The following is a 24,113-nucleotide window of genomic DNA, read 5'->3' on the forward strand; positions in this document are numbered from 1 at the left end:
TTTTGTAAAAAATGAGATAATCTGGGAAAGATGGATACTGCCTGGATAATTCAATAAAAATCAAAAATACTGTCATTTTTTAAAAAAGACCTGACAGTGCTATTGTGATTGTGATAAAAAGAGGCCTTTACCCAAAAGAATTGAAAACAGGGTCTTGAAGGAGTATGTGTACGTCCATGTTCAAAGCAGCATTATTCATAATAGCTAAAATATGGAAGCAGCCCAAGTGTCCCCCAGTGGACAAACAGATAAGCAGCATGTGGTACACATGTTCAGTGGAACCTTATTGCGTTGTAAAAAGACAGGAAATTATGATATATGCTACAGCGTGTGGGAACCTTGGGGACATTGTGTAAAGTAAAACAAGCCAGCCATGAAAGACAAATAGTGTATGATTCCACTTGCACGAGGCATTCAGAACTGCCCAAATCATAGAGACAGAAAGGTTTCCAGGGGCTGGAGGGAGGCGTGATCGGGGAGTTAGAGTTTGACAGGTGCTGAGGGGAGCTGTGGAGACGGATGGCAGCGATGGCTGCACAACATTTAATGCCACTAAAGTACATTTAATGCCACTAAAATATACACTTTAAAATCATCAAGATGGTCATTTGTGTGTTAAGTATATTTTACTGCAGTAAAAACAACTGGTAAAGAAAGAAGCCTTCCTTTGGAGACACACACTAAAACGTTTGCAGCTGGAATGAAACGGGGCCAGGTCTGCGTCGGCACCAGCACTGGCACCGTCGGCGTGGGGTCTGGGGTGTGGGTGGGGACACACGCAGCCTGCCCACGAGTGAGCCAGCACCACTGACGCTGGGTGATGGGCGCGTGGGGGTTCATTCTACCGCATACTACATTTGTATAAATTTGAACTTTCCATTAAAAAGTGTTCAACCCCTTTACAGAATCAATAAAGGAATGGGCTCTTTAAGAAGCCACTGATCCAAGCCAGGTTTAAACTCTTAGAAGCCTGAATAAATGGTTCATGTCTAATCCCAAGCGCCTCACTGCAAAGTGACCTTTATGTCACGGTTGACTTCAAAAAGTGGGGAATTAGATTGGAGAACCAGGTCAAGTGGAAAGAAAACCTCTGGGCTGGAAAAGGACTCTCAGGGATTTGGTCTGGGCTGGGCGGGCATCAGCCGCTTCTCTCCCAGCTGAGATGGAGCTAAACAGAACCTCCAAGAGTCACATGTCCCAGAAAGCAGTTCTCTGTCACGCAAGGGGGTCCAGAACTCAGGCCTTTCCTGTGACCAGTAGTAACTCGGTCACAGGAACGATTAGAGGAAGCTGCTGTTCAGTTAATACCAAGAGTGAAGAGAGTGTGTGGGGCAAACCAGCAGGTACAGCCAAGGCTTCCCAATGCTCAGACCACGGGTGTGGGAACAAGAGGGCAGTTCTGCTTAAAGGAGGATCTAGAAAGGGCCGCACACGAGAGAGCTGAGAGCTAGGTCCTCCCTCAGAGGGAGACTTAAATCACGACCCACACTAACCCTGCCCTGACTGGCTTATGCAGCAGCAGCTTGCAACCTTCACTGTGTGAGGATCATCTGGGAACTTTTAACACATTCCAACAACCAGGCTGACCCCCAGACCAATGACACCAGAATTTCAGGGGCCTGAGAATGAGACTTCAGTGCTTTTTAAAAAGAAGAGCCAGGTCTTTGGGAAGGCAAACAAGGCATGAGCCATTGCGTGAGGTTAGATAAGAGTAAAATCTGAGGAATATAGAAAAATATTGGGATTGGAGAGAAGGACCTTTCTTTCTGTACTTATTGTGCATGCGATTACCCTTCAATTGTGCCATGGTTAACTTTGTGCTCAAAAATTCCCCTTAGAGCATCCTAATTTTAAAGCTTTTTTTAAAAAAAATGTAATTGCCTATAGAATACAACCTTTCACCTTAGGGTTATGTTGCCGCTAAACTTTTAAGACTTATATCTGTGCAAATTTGTTTCTTAGAGAACTTAAGGTCACCCACCTACCAGCTGTGAGGTGCACAATCACACTGTGGTCATTCTCTACCTACACGGCCTCCCTGACATCATTCGGTCCCGTCCCATCCCCACGCCACCACCCATCACCTAAGAGTTGACATCCATGTATTAGTTACAAAGCATTAAGACTTGGTGTTTTCACTTTCTGTGTGGTAGTAATAAATTTTGTGACTCTAACAGATATATTTCTTAAAAGTAATAGGAATGTGAGTTTTTTTCCGCATTATCTAGCAAAGCCATTAGCTTCACATTGAGTCATATCAGGGACCTGGCTTTTTCAGCAGAAACCAAAGGTAAGTGTGAATTCTCTTACAGGCCAATGAAGAATTTTCCTAGAGATGTCTGAGCAACCATCAGATACTTGCAGTTTCAGTCTTTAATAGAGGCACCACATGGTAATTTACAGAAGGAAAGCTTTTCAAAAGGGAACCTCCTAAGCAAATTCTTGCTCATCTCTATAATTTATTTGCCAAATTCTTACTACATAATGCAAGCCCATGCATTAAAATATGTATGTGAAAGAATGCAAAAAGTTGTTTCTTCAACTGATTAAAACAACGCATATGGTGTGCATGCTCACAAATCAAACCTGACAGCGAATTGGGAAGACGGTAAAGAATAAGAGACTGAGTGGGCAAGCACAGCTCAAGGGCCAGCAGGCACATACAGAAGTTGGAAGGTCCCAGGAGGGGCAAAGCCCTGGCAGGCCACCTGGGCTGTTGCCCCAGACCAGACTCAGAAATCTGCCTTTCTATTGTCCCAGAGGTTATTAGGCCCCAGGCTGTTGTCTAACGCATACCAGGTTCACACCGGCTGATGTAGAAACCCAGAAGCCAATTTACTCAGTTTACAATGAGGTTTACAACAGTTATAGGAGTTAACAATTCACATCTTCTAGCCTTTACATTCTCTCTTTCTCTCTACAGGGAAAGTCAAATTATCATCGCAAAGATATAGAATCAGAATGAGGCACATTAACTAACGAATTAAAATGTTTAAGACATTCAGAATAAGCTGTCTGGAATCCTGCAACTCCACAGATGAGATTTGCCGGAGACTGGGACCAGAGGGGTGGGAGCTGGGTCCTGGACAATTTGGAAGTAAACCCACAGCCTTCCATGGCTGACTAACAACCTGTGCTCGAAAGTATTTCCTGCTGCTGGCTCCTCTAAGGGCCTTTGGCTATGCGGTGCAATTGGGTGCTAATGCAGAGCCACTTCTCCCCAAGAAGTGCACCTCGTGGTTGTGGTCGGCCGCAGGTATGTGGCAGAGGTGTGGCATTCCGTGAGCTGTGGTGAAGGGAATTCAGGGAGGCAGCACCCTGCAAGTTCATGCTTTTGGTGAGGGTCTGTCCTGCTGCACATCGTGTCTTCATTCAGGGCTGGGGTGGGGAAGGCCAACAACTATATGAGTGCCACCAGACAAAGCTGCTGGCAAATTCTGAACTGGCTTCTTCAGGGGAAGGTTTCTGGAGCCAAACTGCTCTGAAGGCTGCTGTTCTGTGTCCAGCCGGTATTTGTAATTAGCCCCACGGGACTGTCATTTACAGACTTGTCCACCCCCCCCCCCCCCCCCCCCGGAGTCTGCTGGCACCTTCTCCTCACTGCCCCTCAAGAGAGGCGCTCTCTTCCACCTCTGCTATTCAGGGCCTACTTCAAAGGCCACCTCCCACATGACAGAGTCTCCCCAGGGGCCCAGCTTGAAGAGACAGCTCCTTTCTCTGGCTCCACTGCACTTTGTGTCCTTTGTCACATAGCACAGTAACACCAACAATAGCTAAAGCTTACTGAGCACTTTCTGCGTGCCAGGTGCTCTGCTAAGACTTTTTGTGTAGTATCTCATTTAATCCTCAAATTGCTCCCACAGGTGGGTCTGTGACTATATTCATTATACAGGTGAGGGGACCGAAATTCTTAGAGGATAAGGAACCTACTCAAGATCACACAGCTTATAAGAGATGGGGTTTGAGGACAAGCCCTTTGATTCTAGAGCTGTGTTCTCTCCACTTCACACACCCTGCCCTGAGGTTTGGTTGTCTGTGTACATGAGCACACACCTGCCTTTGACTCCAGATCAGGAGTTAGAAAGCCATACCTTATGGACTAAAAGCACCTTACAGCCTGTTTTTGTACGAATGGTTTTTACATTTTTTTAAAAAGATTTTATTTATTTATTTCCAGAGAGGGAAGGGAGGGAAAAAGAGAGAGAGAGAAACATCAATGTGTGGTTGTTGGGGGCCGTGGCCTGCAACCCAGGCATGTGCCTTGACTGGGAATCGAACCTGTGATGCTTTGGTTCGCAGCCCATGCTCAATCCACTGAGCTACACCAGCCAGGGTGGTTTTTACATTTTTAAAGGAGTGTAAAAAAGGAGAAGAAAAAGAGGAAGGAATCATATATGGGCAAAAAGCTTAAAATATTTATTATCTGTCCCTTAGGAAATGTTTGTTGACATCTGTGCTAGATCATATGTATTTTGGGAACAGATTCATATCTTACTTGTTAAATTCTCCCATGGGACCTAAAACATAACATCCTCTGAAATGTTTTTAAAATAAAAAAATGATGGTGTGAAGAAGACACTTTCCACAGGTCTCCCAGAGCCACAGATTGGAGCTTCCCCTTCTCCCCAGCCCTGGGGACTGAGACAGCACTGCAGGACATCCGTGAATGTCCACATGCCAAGACAGGGCGCGATCTTCAAGGTGCTTGTCCAAGACAGGGATGGGTTTGTGAAATTCTGTCATCTATACTTTCATGGACAACTTGAAGAATTCTGAAAGTTTGGGTTGGCATAACAGCTGTAACTTCAGCCAAAGAACAGATTGTATAAAAGTGCATATCTTATTACTACATATACATGAAAGACATAATTGGGGGTGTCCACTCTGTTGCCATCCATGGGGCTAGGTTCTCTAAGCCCCATGGCCAGCTCTCCCCACCCCCACCCCCCATAACTCTGATCTGGGTCACAGTGATGAGACAACCAAAGTCGGGCAAATCAGATTCTCTGTGAAGAATTGTGAATTGGGATTGAGGAGCAGCCAGGAGCTCTGGGTTGGTCCCTTGAGTAGAGTAGGTGTAAACATGGAGGCTGAGGAACAGCCAAGGGCCAGAGACAAGCAGAAAAAGCTCACCTGGTTTCCCAGGTCCAGCACTTGAGAGATCTGACAGTCCCTGGGCACCAGGAGATCCTCTGTGTTCTGTGTTCTGCCGGTCCTTCCTCCTTTTGCATAAGTTAACTTGAGTGTCTTTCTGTTAACATGCAGCCTAAAATGTCCTGACAATGACAGTGGCCTTTCACTCTACTGGGCATCATATTCAGGGCCACACAGCTCACTCAAGCTTAGGCTGGGGCTGTTGAAGATGGACATATCAGATGGTGGCCCTTTTTTAGCATAAAGGGCTCCTGCCAGATGGTTTTCAGTGGGGGCCTTTCCATTGGCACCTCTAGAATCTGACAGTTCTGATCCTAACAAGACAGGTAGGAAAACTACCAAAATCAATGTTTAGATCTTGTTTTGATTCTAAGTTGTACACAGCAATAGTAAAAAGGTGTTTTTAAGATAGTAAGGAAAATTTGAATCAATATTGGATGTCTCATTGCATTAAGACAATTCCATTCCATTAAGGAACGGTTCTCAGTTATGTTAGGGGATATAATGGCATTGCAGTTGTGTTTACAAAAGAAGTCTAATGTCATAAAGTTGTGTACAAAAATGTTTACAGCAGCTGAGACTTTCTTTAAAGTATTCTGGCAAAAATAAAACAAAATCCATAAGCGCGAACAAAAAATAGTGGTGGAGATACATAAATATTAATCATTGATGAAAGAGGGTAATGGATACATGGGGGTTTATTACATTATTCTCTCTACTTTTGTGTTTAAAATTTTCCACAATAAAAGTTTTAAATACACATTTAGAAATGTAAATTATTATATAATTTATACTATGTTATACATATGGATAAATCAAGTGGGATCTGGGCTTGTAAGGTGGTCTGATGGTGGGGTTGTCCCCCTGCAGTTGTGGGAGCTGTCCGAGGATGTCCTCCATTCCAGGGAGGGGTCTCTCCTGACAACCAGCCTACAGGGCTCTGAGGAGCTGCCAGCAAGTCGTGCGTGGGAGAGCCCCTTTCTTCTCACCTCACTTACCTATCCTTCCTATCATACTCATGACCAGCTAGTTCAATCTTACCATCCTGGGTCCACTGTTTGATGGCCTTGCATCATTGTGTGACTGTCTCCTCGGCTGTAGACTGCCACTTCCCCATCCTAACTGCAGGCCTTTTGAAGCTGCCCCCCCCCGCCATGGGTTAGGCCTCATGCAGCCCCATCCTGAGCTGTGCTGACTGTAAGTGATCACTAAGTCTGGGGGAATGAATGCCCTAACACAGCCCCCATTCTGTGCTCACGCAGCTCAAAGATGAGATAGTGGCTGGAGCCAGGGCCTCCAAGACCTGGGGAAACCTTCCTCACATCTACCTGGAACTTGATCCAGGTTCTGATTCATATAAAGTGACTTTTCCCTTCTTGCCCAGCATAGCATCAAGTAGGTATTAGTGTCTGACTGGTGGAGGGAGAGGGGAGGACCATGTTAAATATGGGGTATGAAAGTAGTTTGATGATGACAAATTGTATGACTGCTCAGACCAGTAGGTAAGCATCTGGTCAAACAACCTTACAACCTTCCTCTGACCATAAATCTCCATGCGCTCTTCCTGTCAAGATTGAGGCATAGGTAAACGCAGCTTGCCTCTTTGCACAACCACATCAAAATTACAACTACAATATAGAAAAACCATCACTCAGAACTGTCAGAAATCAAGTTCAATCAAAGTCCAACAACTACTGAATTAAAGAAACCACATCCATCCACAATGGTAGGAGGGACATGTATGTGGAACAGGCTGGTCCCACACCCATTTGTGATGGCTACAAATTTGGGATGTATATCTTGGGAGCAAGGAGTCTTAGCCCCACGCCAGGCCCCCTAAGAGCAGGGTTCTAGTACCAGGAAGATAAGTCCCTGTAACTTCTGGCTACAAAAAACAGTGGGGATTGAGTAAGTGGAAGAAACTTCTGGATTCCCAAGCAGTTCCTCTTAAAGAACCCACACATGGACTTACTCAGACTTACTCCCTCTGAGCCAGCACCAGGTAGCAGCTTGAAGGGCACCAGTGGCATACAGGGAGGAATTGAAGTGTCTGGCATCAAGGCAAGAGCTGGGGGATAGCTTTCTCCCAGACAGAAAGGTGGGCAGAGGCCATTGTCCCTTTTCTGAAACTTCCCCCAACAGAACAATAGAGCCCACAGGCAGGTGCCATAACTGAGACTCCATCAACCTGGCCAACCTGGCTAACACTGTTTGTCCCACCCTGGAGATCCCCTGAGACTCTGTCCTGCCCCCCTTACAGGCCACCCAAGCAGTTAACAATGGCTTTTCCATAGGAATGGATGGTCTTGGGTAATGCTTCACAACTTTCTGGATCTTCTCAAAGAAGCAACAGCTGGCCTCAGTGAGCCCACAGCTCCCTATATTTGCTAAGTGGCCACAGGCCTGGCACTAGCAACAGCCAAATTTGGATCATAGTTTGGCTTTATCTGGAAACCTCCAAGCCCTGCACAAGTAGCAGTCATCTGCAGATTGCTGTATAGCACATGCAGGATGGCCCCAGGCAGAACACAGGTAGGGGCTGACCTTGGCCTGTACCACCCAGGAAACCTCAAATCCAGCACACCCAGTAGACAGCTACAGACCACACTGGAGCACCACCACCCTACCCCCACACAGCTGATTCTCCACAGAGCGTGGAGACTGGTGGTCAGTGATCATAGCCAGGCCTTGCAGCTAACTGGCCTGGGCAAATCCCTCCCATTGACCTGACAAGAGCCACCAAGGCTCAACTGCAAGGGGAGGGTATACTCAGCCCACACAAAGGGTTCACCTCAAGTACTGAACTTGGGTGATAGGTGAGGCTGTGCCACTGAACCCTTCAGGACACCTACTACATTAGGCCACACCACCAAGACACGGAGTCAAAGCAGCTCTGCCTAATACATAGAAACAAACACAGGGAGACTGCCAAAACAAGGAGACAAAGAAACATGGCTCAAATGAAAGAACAGATCAAAACTCCAAAAAAAGACTAAGTGAAATAGAAATAAGCAATCTATCAAACGCAGAGTTCAAAACACTGTTAATAAGGATGCTCAGGGAACTTAGTGAGGACCTCAACAGCATAAAAAAGATCCAGTCAGAAATGAAGGATACACTAATTGAAATAAAGAACAATTCACAGGGAAATAACAGTATACTGGATGAAGCTGAGAATCAAATAAATGATTTGGAATGCAAGGAAGCAAAAAAAAAAAAAGCAATCAGAACAACAAGAAGGAAAAAGAATCCAAAAAAGTGAGAGTAGTGCAAGGATCCTCTGGGACAACTTCAAGCATTCCAACATTCCTATCATAGGGATGCCAAAGGGAGAAGAGAAAGAGCTAGAAATTGGAAATCTATTTGAAAAAATAATGGAAGAAAACTTCCCTAACTTGGTGAAGGAAGTAGACATGCAAGTTGAGGAAGAACAGAGAGTCCCAAATAAAATGGATGCAAAGAGGCCTACTCCAAGACACATCATAATTAAAAGGCCAAAGTTAAAGATAGAGAATCTTAAAAGCATCATGAGAAAAGCAGTTAGTTACCCACAGGGGAGTTCCCTTAAGACTGTCAGGTGACTTCGCAAAAGAAATTTTGCAGGCTAGAAGGGATTGGCAAGAAATATTCTAAGTCATGAAAAGCAGGGACCTACAGCCAAGACTGCTCTACCAGCAGAGCTATCATTTAGAATCAAAGGGCAGATAAAGAGCTTCCCAGACAAGAAAAACTAAAGGAGTTCACCATCATCACCAAACCATTATTATATGAAATGTTAAAGGGACTTATTTAAGAAGTAGAATAAGAAGATCAAAATTATGAACAATAAAATAACAAAAAATACAAATCTATCAACAATTGAATCTATAAAACAAACTAAGCCAATAGGAAGAACAGAGACAGAATCATGGATATGGAGAGCGTTTTTGAAGGTTTCCAGATGGGAGGGGTGTGTCAGGGAATGGGTGAAGAGGTGAGGGGATTAAGAAGTACAAATAAGTGGTTACAGAATAGCCATGGGGATGTAAAGTACAGTATAGGAAATGGAGCAGCCGAAAAACTTATAGGCATGATCCAAGTACATGAACAATGGTGGGGGGACTGCCTGAGGGAGTGGGGGGTGTTGGGTGGAGTGGGGGCAAAGGGGAAAAATCAGTACAACTCTAATAGCATAATCAAGAAAATATAATTAAAAATAAGTAAATAAAACATAATTTAAATAAAATCTCCATGTGTGGCTCCACCAAAATAAATGAGGATTGCCTCAGGCCCTGTCCTGCTCACCTGCCTCAGGACTGCATGGCAATCTGCAACTCCTCCATCAGCTCTCCAGTCTCCTCTCTCCAACAAAAGACCAGTCTGGAAGCCCAGAACTCTCTCAACTCTGTTAGGAGCTCCCAACCCTCGCTGTAGGTGCCCTACCCTCTTCACCTTCGGTCCTGGCATCAGGGAGAGATGTGGGCCTTCTTGGCCGAAGGAGCCTCACAACCTGCACCCAGGGCCCTGAGCCCACCATCCAGCAGCCCCACTCTGCTTCTTGCATCTCTAAATGACTCTCTTTCATGTGGCCCCTTTCTGCTAGCCTTCAATCTGCTCACATCTCTTTCATCCCCAAAAACAAGAAGTAGAAGCCTCCTGTGGCCCCATATTCCCCTTGAAAGACATCCCAAACTTCTGCCCTCCACAAAGAAGCATCTTGGAACAACAGTTCAACTGAACCCACCTCCATCCTTCTTTACCCTCTGTCCCCATCCCTCCCTGGAGACTTCCTGGAGACTGTCTCTCCATCCTATGGATACTCATCAGTTCTTCCCCCTGATGGAACTCCTCATCAACCTACCTCCTCAAGACAAAACGAAGCATCATTCCCAACACAACAAAACCTACTACTGCTCTTGCGCTTCCTAAATTGCTACCCACTTGCTCAGCATGGAAAGCTGGGCATCTCCCTGACTGCCCTTCTCTTCCACCTGCCATGAGGCCCGAAATCCTGAGAGCTCTACCTTTTAAGACACCTCTCAGATTCAGTGAAGCAAGGTCAGGGATTAGGGAGGAGAGAGGAATAAGTAGGCAGAGCACAGGCGATTTTCAGGGCAGTGAAACCGCTCTATATGATACTATAGTGGCAGATACATGTCATTGTCTGCCCAAACCCTTAGGAGGCACAGCACCAAGAGTAACCCTTATGGAGGCAAGGACTCCAGGTGATAGTGATGTGTCAGTGGAGGTTGACCGGTGGTAGCACATGTGCCCCTCTTGTGGGGGTGTTGATAATGCGGGGGGGCTATACACGTGTGGGGTGGGAGGCATACGGGAACTTTGTACCTCCTGCACAATTTTGCTGCTAAAACTGCTCTAAAAAATAAAGTATATTTAAAAGGATATATGTCTATTATTATATTATATGCTTAAAAAATATGTTTACAAGTCTTTATTCCCACCGCTGACCTATGGTTCAGGGGCTTGTCACCTCTCACCTGGACCAGCCCCCCAAGTGCTCTCTTTCAAACAGACAAACCTGCCCCTTCCTACCACATCCCCTCGGTGGCGCTCTGAAGCCTCAGCACCCAGTTCAGCCCCCACAGCATGGCCTGCACAGGGCCTGCCACTGCCACTCCCAGCCCCGTGCTCTGCAAGCCAGCCACAGGGCCTTCCATGCCTTCCTTTGCATGTCTGCTTCCCCTGGTGCAGTGCCCCTTCCCCTCCCATTCCCTCTCCTGGCTAACCTTGACCCATCCTTCAGGTCTCAGTGTGAACACCTCTTCCTCCTGGACATCTCTGACGCCTCCTGTCTAATTAGGCGCCACTATGCGGTGGTTTCAGGGCACCCCGTCACCAAAGCCCGGCTGTCCACCTCTGTGCCTCATCAGACTGAGAGCAGGGGTGGCGTCTGCTGTTTGTTTTTGTCTCCCCAGCGCCTGGCTCAGGGCCTACAGGTAGCAAACCCTTAGTAAATATTGGCTGAATAAATGGATAAGGTTTGTTGACTTCTGTACTTAGAGCTCTCAGCTTCCTAGTCTGTTTCGTGCATGGAGTGGTCGGCGCTGGTCTCAAAAGGGTGACCCCAGGTGAGCGGCGAGAGCAGAGGGCTGGGGTGCATTCTGTCCTGGACCGACAGCAGAAATGCTGCTAGCAGGGTAACCCACAAGAGCTTGAGCAGGAGCAGTTTTAGGGTTGAGACAAAGTTCGGGCTCCAATCCCCGCGTCCCCCCCATGTGCAGGGTGAGGAAGCATCCCCACCTGCGCCGAGACCCATTCGGGGCTTTTGAAAATGTCTTGGTCTGGTTTGACCCCACTAAGCTGACCCACTTCTCCTGCCCTCTTTCCGTCCTTTCCTGGTCGTTGCAAGAAGGTTCTCAGGGCATGTGTGTCTCATAAGAACTTTCTGGCAAGTTCATGATTTTGGTCTTGTCTGAGATCAGAGGCAGCTTGGATTTGAAATGTGATTTCAGAGCTCTTGAAAGGCTCTAAGCTCTGGGTATTTTTGAGTAACCCTGAAGGGCCCTCCACCTTTGGGCGGGTTCCAGCTCAGGCCATTCTCCTTCCCTTCTGGACCTCGCCCCCAGGCGGGCAGGGGCTCGAGAGAGGACGGAATTCTGGGTGAACTGTTTGCTGGCAGTGAGGGGCTCGCCTGCCCCCACCCCATCCTACCCAGCCTTCCCTTCAGGCAAGGTCAGTATCAGCAGCCAGCTGCACTTCGCTCCCGGGAAAGCCAGAGACAGAGTTAGTAAAAATCTATCTCGTGAACAGCCCGACCTATCAGCATTGATCCCATTAGACATGATGCTCACACACACAGTCCCCATTATGTGCAGAGGGGCAAGACTCAGAGGAGCTCAAAAAGCCGTTTAATTCTGACCCGGGGTGACTGCTTCCCCCAGGGCCCGAAACATCCCCCAAACTAATAACCCCAGACAAAGCACTGCCGGGAAAATTCCTTGAGGATTTGAGATTTTCACTCCGTTAATCTCCTAACTCAATAAAGTCAACACTCCTGCAGCAAGTTAAATACTTTTATTAAAGGATCCCCTCCCCCATTCTCTTTGATGTGATGTAGACCGGTCTACCCTCCCAGGGCCTGAGTGTGTCTGTAAGGGGTCGGCCTCTGCCCACCATTTTCTCCTGCTCCAAGGAGGCCCAGAACACACTAGAATTTGCTAATTTTGGATTCTGAAAACTTCTGAGAGCTCTGACTTCCCCGAGGAGGTCCTACAGCCTGTCAGCTGAAGGAAATGCGTCCCATTCCTTTGTGAGGGGAAACAGGTCTCCTCCAACAGGCCTGGCCCCAAGCACCTCTACTGTCCGGTTTGCCTGAGGGAGTCGCCAGCACAACTGTCCAGGCTGAGATGGACTTGCGGGCCAGGGGCCCACCCTTCCCCTGACCTCTCTAGAAGCCAGCTGGCTATACCTTCAACAGTCAGCTGGAAGCCGGGTGGGGAGAGCAGGCAAGGAGGTTGAAGGAGGCTGGGGTGGAAAAAGGAGACGGGCGGTAAAGAAGGCTGGAGCCCCTCTCCTCCCACTGCTTCATGCCCCAGGGTGTCCCTCGAGCTGCTCCTCTCAGCTCTGCCTGGAATCAGGTCCAACCATTCTAACTCACAGTCACCACTTTCCTCTCTCTGTCGGTTTGAGGCTGTGGTGAGGCCCTGCCCGGGTCGCCTTGGATGCTGTCCCCAGAGAGCCCGCCTGGTGGGAGAACCCGCCAGCTTGCCGATGGGAACCGTCAGGCATCTTTATGTTTCAGGAGGAGCCTCCTTCTAGAAACATCATCATCTACAGTTTACCCATTTCATTGAGGGGTTTGTAGTGCGGACGCTGTGGATGCTAGAAAGTGGGTATTTCATCTATGGGGACAGACAATCAGGTCTCAGAGAGGCCAGAACACAGGTATTTTATCTATGGGGATGGACACTGTGGTCCCTGACGGCCCTGAGGCCTCCCCAGCAAGGGCCCCGGGCGTGTCCCACAGGCTCCCCGGTGGGTCTGGCTCTGGGAGCTATTGCCAGAGGTCTGCATGCCGACCTTGCCACGGGGAGGGAGCGGGGGAAGGCAAGCTCTCCCTACTGGGCCTCTGAGAAAGCTCTTCTCAACTTTCCTAACTTTCCTTCTGTTCATCCCCTCGACAAGAAAGGCACCTGCTCAGGGAGGCACTAGCCCCTCACAGCCATTAAGCCACTATAGCTTAGACTGGGCCTTGGTCATTTGAAATGTCCTGCCTTCCCTTGTCAGCCCTGGACAGATGTCCCAGGCTCTGTGGCTGTCCCCATTTATCGCCCACCCCAGTGAGATTGCCTCCAGATTGGAAACCAAGGCAGAGTCCCTGGAAGCCGGAGGAAGGAGAGGGAGATGACTGACCCCATGAGGAAGGTGGGGCCACGTGCCTCAGGCCTCGGGCTGGGGAGGCAGACGGGCCTGGGCTGGAGCCCAGACTCAGCTGCCGGCACCCTCTGACCCTTGCAAGCTATTTGCCCCTCTGAACCTCAGTATCTCCATCTGAAAAATGGGAATAATAACAGTTCCCTCCTTCTCAGTGTCGCTGTGTAGCTTGAAGTAGATGAGCCTGTGAATTGTTTAGCACACAGTAAGGGCTCACTGAATGGGCTGATGAGAAGAGGCTCAGTGGCTTCCAGACTGGGATTGGGCCCAGCCATGAGCCCAGAAATTCCTTCCTTCCCTGAGGCCTGCAAGGATTTGCTAGTTAGTCCTCCCGATGGCCTTGCTTCCCAGAGAGGCTGGGGCTTGGGGATGTGAAGACCTGCTCCTCTTGGCTCTGCAGAGCAACTATGTAGGTGATTGAGGTTGGCAGGGGAGGGAAGCACCCAGGTCATGGTTGCAGCAGCTGCCAGGCTCTGGGCATACGGTGGCCCCCAGGCAGAGTCAGTGCTGGGCACAGGTGGTCTGTGCACTCTCAGTCGGGGTGCTATCAGCCCCAACAAGGCAAAAGTTGGTTCTTAGAGGAGCAAAAATAGGTTTAGATATTACAATGGTTTGTGGCACTCCAAAGCTCAACCCTACCTGACAAAATCTGATTTTTTGTAGTATTTATTTATATTTATGTTTATGTTTATATTTATATTTTATTTTTTCAATTTATTGGAGGAACATTGGTTAATAAGATTGGTTAATAGGTTTCAGGGGTACGATACTATAATTCATCTTTTTTTAATCCTCACCTCAGGTTTATTGATTTTAGAGAGAGAGGAAGGGAGAAAGAGAAACACTGATGTGAGAATCATCTTAGTAGTATTTAATTTCTCTCATTAGAAGTGAAGTAAATTCTAATTTAATGAAGTTAGCTTAAATTAAAATTTCCGTCGGGTGGGGGATGCTGATCAAAGAAGGCTGGGAAACACTGGTATGGTCCGTCTTCCAGACTCTCAACTTTCTGCCCAGGGTCGCCCTCCTCTCACAGCCCTTCCTGCCACCTCCGACCATACCCTTCTTCCCCTTGGGCTCTTGGCAGCACTTTGCACTGCTGACCACTCCAGTTCAGAGGTCACTCTGTCCCAGGGTATGGCATACATTACTTCTTACTCCAATCCTCCCTTGGTTCCCATGACTTCACCACACAGCTCCTCCCTCCAGCCTCTGGCTCTTCTCTTCCTTTGCCCCATGGACACAGCTCTCTGCTCCCCTCACCTGCTTCCATAGCTCCACTCTGCTTGCCCCGCGCCAAGCCCCAGCAGCCTACTGGAGCACACCGTCTTGATTCTCTCCCTCCCTGTCCACCCCAGCTGGCTTGATGCTCCCCCTTCTCCTGTAGTATTTACTTTGGACCATTTGATGCAAAAGAATGTATGCCCTCGTATTATTCTCTCATGGTTGCATGGGTATCTGGTCTATCTTCCAACTTGGATTTTAATTTCTTAGAGGATAAGAAAAAATTGTAAGTTTCTGTTTGCTCCTTAGTGTGCAACCCAGTTCAGGATACCAACGAAGGCAGGTGGGAAGGTCTTTAGAGGCCACAAAGTGGCCTGCAGAACTCCAGTTGCAAGGTGCCACTGCTCGATGGCCTTCCCAACAGCAGAGCCAGCGCAGCCTGGGCCCTGGGCAGAGCGCAATGGGAAGGCCCCCTCTGCCTCCCACCTGGGGCTCTGCCTCACCTGGCTGACTCCTTCCACTCCATCTGGTCTCCGTCGTGCTGCAGTGTGTCCATCTCTGTGAAGAGGGTGGGGTTGGGAGCCTCATCTTCCTCCCCCAGGATGTCCTGGAGCTGCTCAGCAGCTGGAGCCCCTGCAAAGAGAGGACAGCAGGATCTGCTGAGTGCCCTGGGGGAGACAGAGGCCTGAGAGGCCAATTGAAATGGAACAGGGGACAAGAGCAAAGGAAAGGTATTTCCTAATTCAGTAAAACTAAGTCCACCTTCTGGGTGAAGCTGGATTCAAGTCTCTGTGGGTTGGATGAGGATGAGATAGTCTTTGGGATAACAGAGATAAAAGGGTTTAGTCTGCATTCAAAATCTAGGGTCGTGTAGCAGACAATGAAGAAGGATGTAAAATGGCCAATGCTGGGGCAGCAGCAAGGACAGGGGACACAAAAGTGAAGTGAGAAAAATTCTGACCCAACTTCAGCATAAAAATCCCAGAGGGATCCCTTTCCCACTGGGCCCCAAGCCAGTCAACTGCCAACGTTGGTCTTGGAGGGGCGGTCAGCTGTGTGAGAGGACGGGCTTGTACCAGGGAGCCACGTGGCTGACTCTCTACACGGGCAAGAAGACAGCCTGTGCCTGAGCTCCTGGTCTGCTTTCTAACTGCCACGGGGTGTCCCCTCCCACATGTGTCTCCAGGATCTCAAAAGTTAGCATCTGGACACTGAACATGCACCCTTCCCCAGACATGCTTCTCCTCTTTTCCTTATTCCCTTTCTTCTTTTCTTCCATCCTTCCTTCCTCCCTCCCTTCCTTTCTCTCAATATTTAATAAACGCCTACTACGTGCTGGGCGTCATTGTAGGTGTTAGAAAACAAAGCTGTGAAGAAGGCCCATATGTCCTTGCTTCCTTAAACATCTGTTCTAGTGGCAGAGACAGGCGATACACTAACAAATCCATAAATGATTATTTCAGGTAGTGATAAGTGCTCTGAAAAAGAGAAAAGAAAAAGACTTTTCTTCTTCAGGGAGCTACATTAGAGAACACGGTCAAGAAAGACCTCTCCAAGGAGGGTGTGCTTCAGTTGTGATGGGAAAGGTGGGCAGAGTCACTGTGTGTATCCGGAAGAAGGGTGCTCCCGTGTTTCAAAGACTCTGAGGTGGGAATGTGCTGGTCAGTGTGTCTAGGGCATGGTGTGCAAAGAGTGTGACGAGATGTGGAATGTCTCCGTTAAAGGCACAACTGTCCACCCAACTGCATAGGCCAGACACCCTGGAGTCATCCTCACCTCTTTCTCTCACCTCCACTCCCATATTGAAAGTTTTCAAAAACACATTCCCTCCGCACTGATCCCGCCATCACTGCCCTGGTTCATTCACTCACCGACTATCTCCTGGGCTTCCCCAAGTCTTCCCTTCCTCTGAACCTCCTCCATCCCCTCAGATCATCCTCCCCTTTAACCTGCACTTATTGCTTCATGGGCTCCCAATGGTCAGTAATTTCAACTATGCTTTCACCATAGCTTCCACTCTTACTCCTTAACTTCCCAATAAAAGCAGCCAGCCAATTCCCAGACCAGAATTCACTGGCCCATGATTCTTCCCTGCAGGTGTGCCCTGGGGTGCAGGGAGAGGCAGTGGGGTACAGTGGTACAGTGGAAGCAGTGTGCTTTCAATCCAACTAGCCACAGGTAGGAATCTCAGAGTTGCCACTTACTCATGAGTGAAATCTGAGTGAGCGGAGGTGTTGAGAGGAATAAATCAGACAGGGAGAGACGCATGACGTGGGGCCTGGAATGTAACAGGTGCTAATCCCCTTCACCACCAACTCCACAGCCAGCCTCCTGAGCCCTGCTGGAGAAAACCACCCAACTGTGCAAATGGAGGGTTTCCTCTCTAGTAGGTTCCGGAAGTGCAGCCACCTTCCACTCATCCTTGTCAGCACCCTTTCCAGCATCCCCCAATGCCATCCCTAATCTTTGCTCCTCATTTCAAGCCTCTTGGACCATCTCCTACTCCATTTCATCGATAAAATACAGGCCTCCAGGTATGAAATCCACAAACTTCTTCCCCTCTGGTCCTTCTTTTCATTACCACTGTTACACTCCACCTTTGAACAAAGGAGCCCTACCTCCAACTTGATCTCTGGCCCCATCCATTCCATTCTGCTGGATCCTTATTTCATCAACTAGCTTTTCCTTGCCTAGGTCTTCAACTTGCCTTTCTCCACCTCTTTCTCTAGCCTGTAAAATAGCTCTACCTTAGAATATCCTCCCTTAATCCTGATGGCCTTCCAAACTCTCTTGATTTCCTTTTCCCCTGCTTTCCCCCAACTTCTTGAAGAAGTGGTTTACATTTGTGGTCTGCACTTCCTCCTTACCCAGTCACTCCCCAACCTGCTACAACTGGTTCAATCTCACCACATTAAGGACATTGACTAAGGCAGAGATTTCAAAATGGCAGCTCAAAGAGGTGTTTAACTCAGACCTCGTGGAGTATAAACATTTTTGAAATTGTTGCTAACATAAAAAAAACTGTGAGATCTCATTTAAAATCCATTTCCTGACTTTTGTTGAAAATGTAGATGCTCTGAAAGCTGTGCTGGCACTCCTGTTTGGCAACAATCAATTAGAGCTGAGTAATGGCTGCCTTTTTTAGCCGGGCATATGTATTTTAGTTTGCCACAGTCCCCAGTACTCCCTACTACCCTGCCAATCTCATTTATGTTATGTACCAGAGTTTACAACACCACCCTCAGATCTCCCTTGTGATTTTATCCTCGAACCGGTATGTTAAAAAAAAATCAATCAAACCAACAGTGCTGCTAAGCTATGGACTGGCTTATCTCTCTGGGGCATCTTTGCTCCCTCTGAACTGAAATGCTACTCTTGGCTCCACAACACAGCACTTTCTTGATATTCTTCCCTATCTCTTTGAGGGCTCCTCAACATCCTTCTGTGGTCCCTCTTGCCATCTCACTTAAATCCTGATTTTCCCCAGGCCACCCATGTCTCTAGGCCCTGCCTGCATTGAGCACTTCTGACTGCCAACTGGACCTCTCCATCTGGGAGTTGGGCAGCCTTCCCAAGTCAGCCTCAACATATTCAAAACACTTCTGCATCCCTTCTTCCAACGCCCCAGCCCTGCCCTCCTCTGTTTTGATCAATAGCGCTCCTAGCTACCCAGTCATCTGGCCAAGAAATGTTGGACTCACTCTAGAAGCCTCCTTCTCCTTCACCAGCCAGGTCCAAGCAGACACTGACTTCTTTCATTTTCTCCCTAAATATTTCTTTAAAAACATTTTTATTTGTTTGTTTATTTCTTTCTTTATTTTTAGAGGAAGGTGAATGGAGGGAGAAAAGGGAGAGGGAGAGAAATATCAGTGTGTGGTTGCCTCTGACATTCCCCTCACCAGGCACCTGGCCCACAACCCCAGCATGTGCCCTGACTGGGAATCGAACTGGTGACCCTTTGGTTTGCAGGCCAGCACTCAGTCCACTGAGCCAACCAGCCAGGGCTGCTTCCTAAATATTTCTTACCTCTCTCCTTTCCCCCCACCCACCGCCGCCTTCTTGGTTCAGGTTCTCATGGTCTCCTGTTCCTGTTACTGCAACAGGCACCTAGTGCTCCCCCAGCTTCCGGTTGCCCCATCCATTCCCATCCCATATGAGACAGCAGAGTTGGCTTTCATAACATTTCAAACACGTTTGCAAGGCAGACTCCTGGGAGTCACTAAAAAATATTTTGTGCATGAGTTAGAAATATTTTTACTAGCAAAAAATGCTATTAATTTACCTGCACATGGCTCAATGGAGCTCATTTAATTTAAACAGATTTTATTTCTTAACTTTTTATTACTTTTAACTTACATCTTTTTCATTAGCTTATTGATAGCTGACACTTGGTAGCAGACACCAAAGACTTAAAGAAACTTTATAGGAGAAAAACCAACAATTGAACAAATAGCATTACTTTTTCTCTAAATTGGGAGACGACTGACTGTTTGATTCCAAGAGGGCACACTGATTCTCCATGTGATGGGAGTTCAAGAACTATTGTTCCAAAGTGTAGCTTTGATCATCTTACTCTCTAGATGGTGAACCTTCAGTGGCTCTCGATTACCTAAAGCCAGGGGTCTGTGACATGGCTTACAACATCCCTTGTGATTTGGACCTAACTTGCCTTTTTCTAGGTTCTGTCATGTTCCCCAATCAAATGCCCTGGACTCCAGCCACCATGCACCCCAGCTACCCTCAACTCCAGCCACCCTTGACCCCAGCCATCCTTGACCCCACACGCCCTGGACCCCAGCCACATCAGACCACACACAGTTCTCTGAAAAGGAGGACACCTCACTCCATGGACCTTCGTGCCTACCATTCCCTGAGTCTGGAGTCCCCTTAACACTTCAAGGCCAGATAAGAAGGCAAATAAATGGAGAGATGAGGCAGAGCGGAGAGCAGGATCCCCGAGTGAGCCTTGCCTGGTGCATTACCTGCTCCCCGGAATAGCTGAGGGCTGGGGTCTCCAGCTGTGGGCACTGCCTCTGGCCCCAGCCTGTTTCTGCTGCTGCCACCCGGCCACCGGCCACCGGCCACTGCCTCCACACGTCTGCTTCCCGGCCTGGCACAACAAACTCACTTTTGTTTCCAGTCGAGCACCAGGGGAGGTGTGGATGAGGCAGGTGGGGTGAGGGCGGTGAGGAGAGAGAGAGAGATAGAGAAAGAAATGTAGAATGACTGGGAAGAGGGAGAGTGATGACTCTATGTGAGAGAGAAAAGAGATGGAGTAAGTGTGAGAGAGAAAAACTGCGTTGAAAGGGAAGTAAAGCTACTACAAGTATGAGAGGGTGTGTGTGTGTGTGTGTGTGTGTGTGTGTGTGTGTGAGGGGGGAGGGAGAGAGAGAGGGAGGGAGGGAGAGAGAGAGAGAGATTCTCAGGTGCACTGGAAGAGGAGGGCTCAGTGGCTGCAGCAGAACTTCAAGCAGGCAGCCGGGTCCCCACAGCCGCAGGCCATTGAGGCGACTGGCAGAGCTGCCCCCTCCCCGCCCCCACTGGCCCTTCCCACAGAGCCAGGGGGCTCCCAAAGTGCCCAGGCACCTCTCCTCTGGCCCCTTTATAAAGGCAGAGGTAGGATTTGCCTTGAGACTCCCCGGGGCCTCCTTAAGAGCCTTGGCTGGCAGGTGAGCTGGCTGGAGTGGCCTGGCAGGGCAGGCCTCTCAGCCACAGGGCGCTGGTGTGGAGGTGGGGTTGTTGGGGGAAAGGTCGCTGTGGGGTTTCACATTTCAAGGCAACCACACCTCAAGCTGGTTTGTCTCCCCCACAACTTCAAACTGGAACTCCTGATTCTTTCCCTCTTTATCTACTTCTAAGTACAGTCCCAGATGTCATCACCCAGTGGGTGCTTTCGGAGCGTCTGTGGACAGTGGGAACTGGCCACTTCAGGGTGTGTAGTGAACCCCACTAGGAGATTATTTGCTCTGCCGAGAAAAACTTCTAGTCTCCTGGGTTCGGTTCAACAAGTGCTTACTGAGTACTTAGAATGTGCCAAGGTTGATTAGAGGTCGCTGAGTGGCTGCTGCTCCAAGGAGCTCTGAATCCTGAATTCACTAAGGCTTAGAGCTGGAAGGCAGCTTAGCAATCATCCGGTCAAACCCTTCATTTCATGGATTAGAAAACCGAGACCCAGTTTATACCACAGAGGCCCCAACAGACCCCAGTCAGGGGCGCCTGGAGTACAATCCACGCCAACACCACCAGCAAGGAGTTCCCGGCTCCATGGGCTCCTTGGCAGGCAGGATGATGAGGGGGATGGGCCCCTCTGAGGGTCCCAGGCTCTACAGCGCACACTGCATAGCACGTCCTGAACGCCACTGGGCAGCCACTGCACACCACGCTGAGTCAGGCAGGGGCTGTGTGTGACCTTGACCCCCAGAGAAATACCAGGGAGGTCACCAAAGAGGCCAAAGGATCCTGTCTCTGTGTGGTACTGTCACCAGCCAGACTGGGTTCAACTCGTGACTCTGCCAGTTACTGGGATTAGGATCCTGGCAAGGCATTGGGCTCTCTGAGCCTCAGTTTCCCCTTCCATAAAGTGGGAACTTTCACACTCATCTCACTGGATCACAGTGGCCATTGAAATAATATATGTGATGTGGTTGGCACAGTGCTTGGCATACACCTGTCACCCAATAAATTATATCACTGCATTTGTTGTTGCCAACAAGTGACTCCTTCTCCCTTATGACCATGACCTGCCTGGCTTTTCTAACACTCCAAGGGCTCAAACCGTTTCAGCTTCTAAATCTCCATTCTACTCCCATGCTGCTCCTCTGCCCCACCACCCTGAGGTCTCTCTCCTCTCCTGCTCCTCCCTGCTGCCCAGGGAAGGTTTAGCACACCACATGCTGGGCTACTGGATCGGGTGGCTGTAATGCATGGCGGGCCCCTCCTGCATGCAGCATGTCAAAAGTTAATCCACAGAATGAGACATGCCACAGGCAACAGCCCCGCTGGCCCATAGCTCACGGTGAGTCACATAGCAATGCCCAAATGTAGCAATAAATTCAATCAGCAGTTAGTTGCTGGAAGAAATACAACCTTGGTGGGAACAAGCTCCAGGAAGCACACTAAAAGAAGCAACCAGAATTGGGCTTTTACTAGATGGGAACTGTCCAGTCATCAGAGGAGCAAAGCACTAAATAATCTAGTGGACTGTAAATAGGCAAGCCTTCAGTTCCCATTAAAGACCCATGAGGGCCCTATCCAGGTGGTTCAGCTGTTTGGAGCATTGTCCTGTACACCAAAAGGTTGTGAGTTCAATTCCTGGTCAGGGCACGTATGGGAGACAACCAATAGATGCTTCTCTTGCACATCAATGTTTCTCTCTCTCCCTCTCTCTCTCTCTCTCTCTCTCTCTCTCTCTCTCTCTCCCCTTTCCCTCTTCCTCTGTAAAATCAATAAACATATCCTTGGGTGTGAATTTTTAAAAAGGCCCAGGAGGTATTTAGGATTTTAAGGGAGTCAGCATGAGGACGTGGTCCTAGAGTTCCCGTCTCTGGACCAGTCCCATCAGAGGCCCCCTCTCTCGTATGCTCTGCACCAACTGCCAGACAGCCAGCGTGGTGAGGCCGGAGTCCATTTATGCTCATACTACGCTGCTGGCCCTCAACACAGGGCTCACACAGCATGGGCACTCAGTAAATATTAGCTGGGTGAATGAACTTCACTGACACTTGCAAGCATATCAGCTGGGATTAGGCTCAGCAAGAAAAGAGGCAAGAACAAGGAAATGGAGCTGTGGGTGGAGCTGGCCGAGGACTTTGGGTAGCTCAAGGCCACTGAGTACTGGGGAAGGGGGGACAAACCTGAGGGCAAAGTCATGCTTGCAGTTGGGTGAAGTTGGTCTAGAGAGGGGACTTGAAGGCCCCCAGTTCTAGTTTCATGAATAGTAAATGTCTTTTTCGAGAAAGCTGCCCTTAAACTCCAAATGTGCTCCCTGAGAGAGGAAGAGCAGGGACCCTGCCTGCTGTGGTGTTTACCGGAATCCCTCCTGCTGCATGTAGGTAGCTTTGAGGATGTCAGCCCAGTCCATACCTCTCCTGCAAAAGGATGGCCCTTCGGCAGCCGTGTTCACGGGATGCATGACCTGTGCCCCTTGGCCACAGTTCATGGCACCAGGGACAGTTAGCTGACTACCCGACCCAAGCCAGAAAATTTTGAATTGGGTCTCTGAGGCAGCCATGCCTTTCCCGATGGTTTGGGGAAGAGAGAGCAGGTAAACAGGAAGATGAGGGCACAGGGAGCAGGAAATGCTGGGGCAGGGGCAGGGTGGAAATGAAGCAGACTCCCAGGAAAAGTGTGGAGAAGAAGCCAGTGCGGTCCCTGACAGGTGACGGAGAGGGTGCAGTGCCCACCCACTGAGCCCAGCTGGTTGTTCTGCTCTGGGACTGTGAGAAACTCCTTTGCTGTTACAATCTAATAGCTCTCTCTTTTTCTCTTTCTCCCTCTCTCTCTCTCACACACACACACATTCCCTCCTTGCCAAGCCAACCCAAATAGGTTTCTGATACTTTTGATAAAATTGCCTTCTTAATCATGAGTACCCCTTGTATGAAATTCTAGGGTAAAGATTTTCTTCTGCACACCTTCTTCAAAACTGAAAGGTTAAGACTTAAAAAGAATGTTGAGTTACTATAGTAAGAACAGTTAGAATAAAAAGGAAGAGGGAATTGGTGAAAGAGAGGGCAGAGCAAAGGCAGAGCAGGCTGAAAGGAAGAAGGGAAGAAGGGAAGGAAGGAAGGAGGGAAGGAAGGAAGGAAGGAAGGAAGGAAGGAAGGAAGGAAGGAAGGAAGGAAGGAAGGAAGGAAGGAAGGGAAGAAGGGAGGGAAGAAACCCTGGCCCTGGCCCGAGGAGGAAGCTGTGTTGAGGGGTGGCAGAGCCTCACAAGTGCATTGCTAGCTCCCCAAAAGTGCTCTCAGCGGGAACCAAGGCTGGAAGATCTCTGTGTTGGGTGAGTGGAGACTCAGCCAAGGCTGGTTGAGAAATTCAAATAAGAGACCCCCTAACCTTCCCCCGCTGAGCCTCCCCCCACTCTGCTCCTCCAGGAGCTTCCTGGGAAGGGCATCCAGCTCAGGGTGAAGTCAGCGAGGCCACAGGGAAAAGCCCATGATGACACTGTTCTCACTGGAGCCCCAGAGGAAAAGATTCTGACATTCCTGGAGAACCAAAACAGTAAAAGGCAACTCTTTGTACTGCATCCATTATTTCTAATCTGTGAGGTATAAAATGTCACTGATAGTATTCACTTAGCATGTAGTGTTGGGAATAAGGAAATTAAGAACTAAATTTAACCTTAGTAAACAAGAACCACATTG

At 48.7% G+C, this 24,113-nt stretch overlaps 1 protein-coding gene across 2 annotated transcripts in view; it reads right to left on the minus strand.

Moving 5' to 3' along the window:
* SLC4A5 (solute carrier family 4 member 5) overlaps nt 1–24,113 on the minus strand; it is a 101,865-nt gene that overhangs the window by 57,587 nt on the left and 20,165 nt on the right. For both annotated transcript variants that reach the window (XM_036028166.1, XM_028514469.2), the window contains exon 4: nt 15,255–15,384. In XM_036028166.1, the coding sequence (XP_035884059.1) occupies nt 15,255–15,384 (130 nt within the window). The remainder of the gene's footprint in view (nt 1–15,254; nt 15,385–24,113) is intronic.

Source organism: Phyllostomus discolor, chromosome 6, assembly GCF_004126475.2.
Source record: "Phyllostomus discolor isolate MPI-MPIP mPhyDis1 chromosome 6, mPhyDis1.pri.v3, whole genome shotgun sequence".
NCBI lineage: Eukaryota > Metazoa > Chordata > Mammalia > Chiroptera > Phyllostomidae > Phyllostomus > Phyllostomus discolor.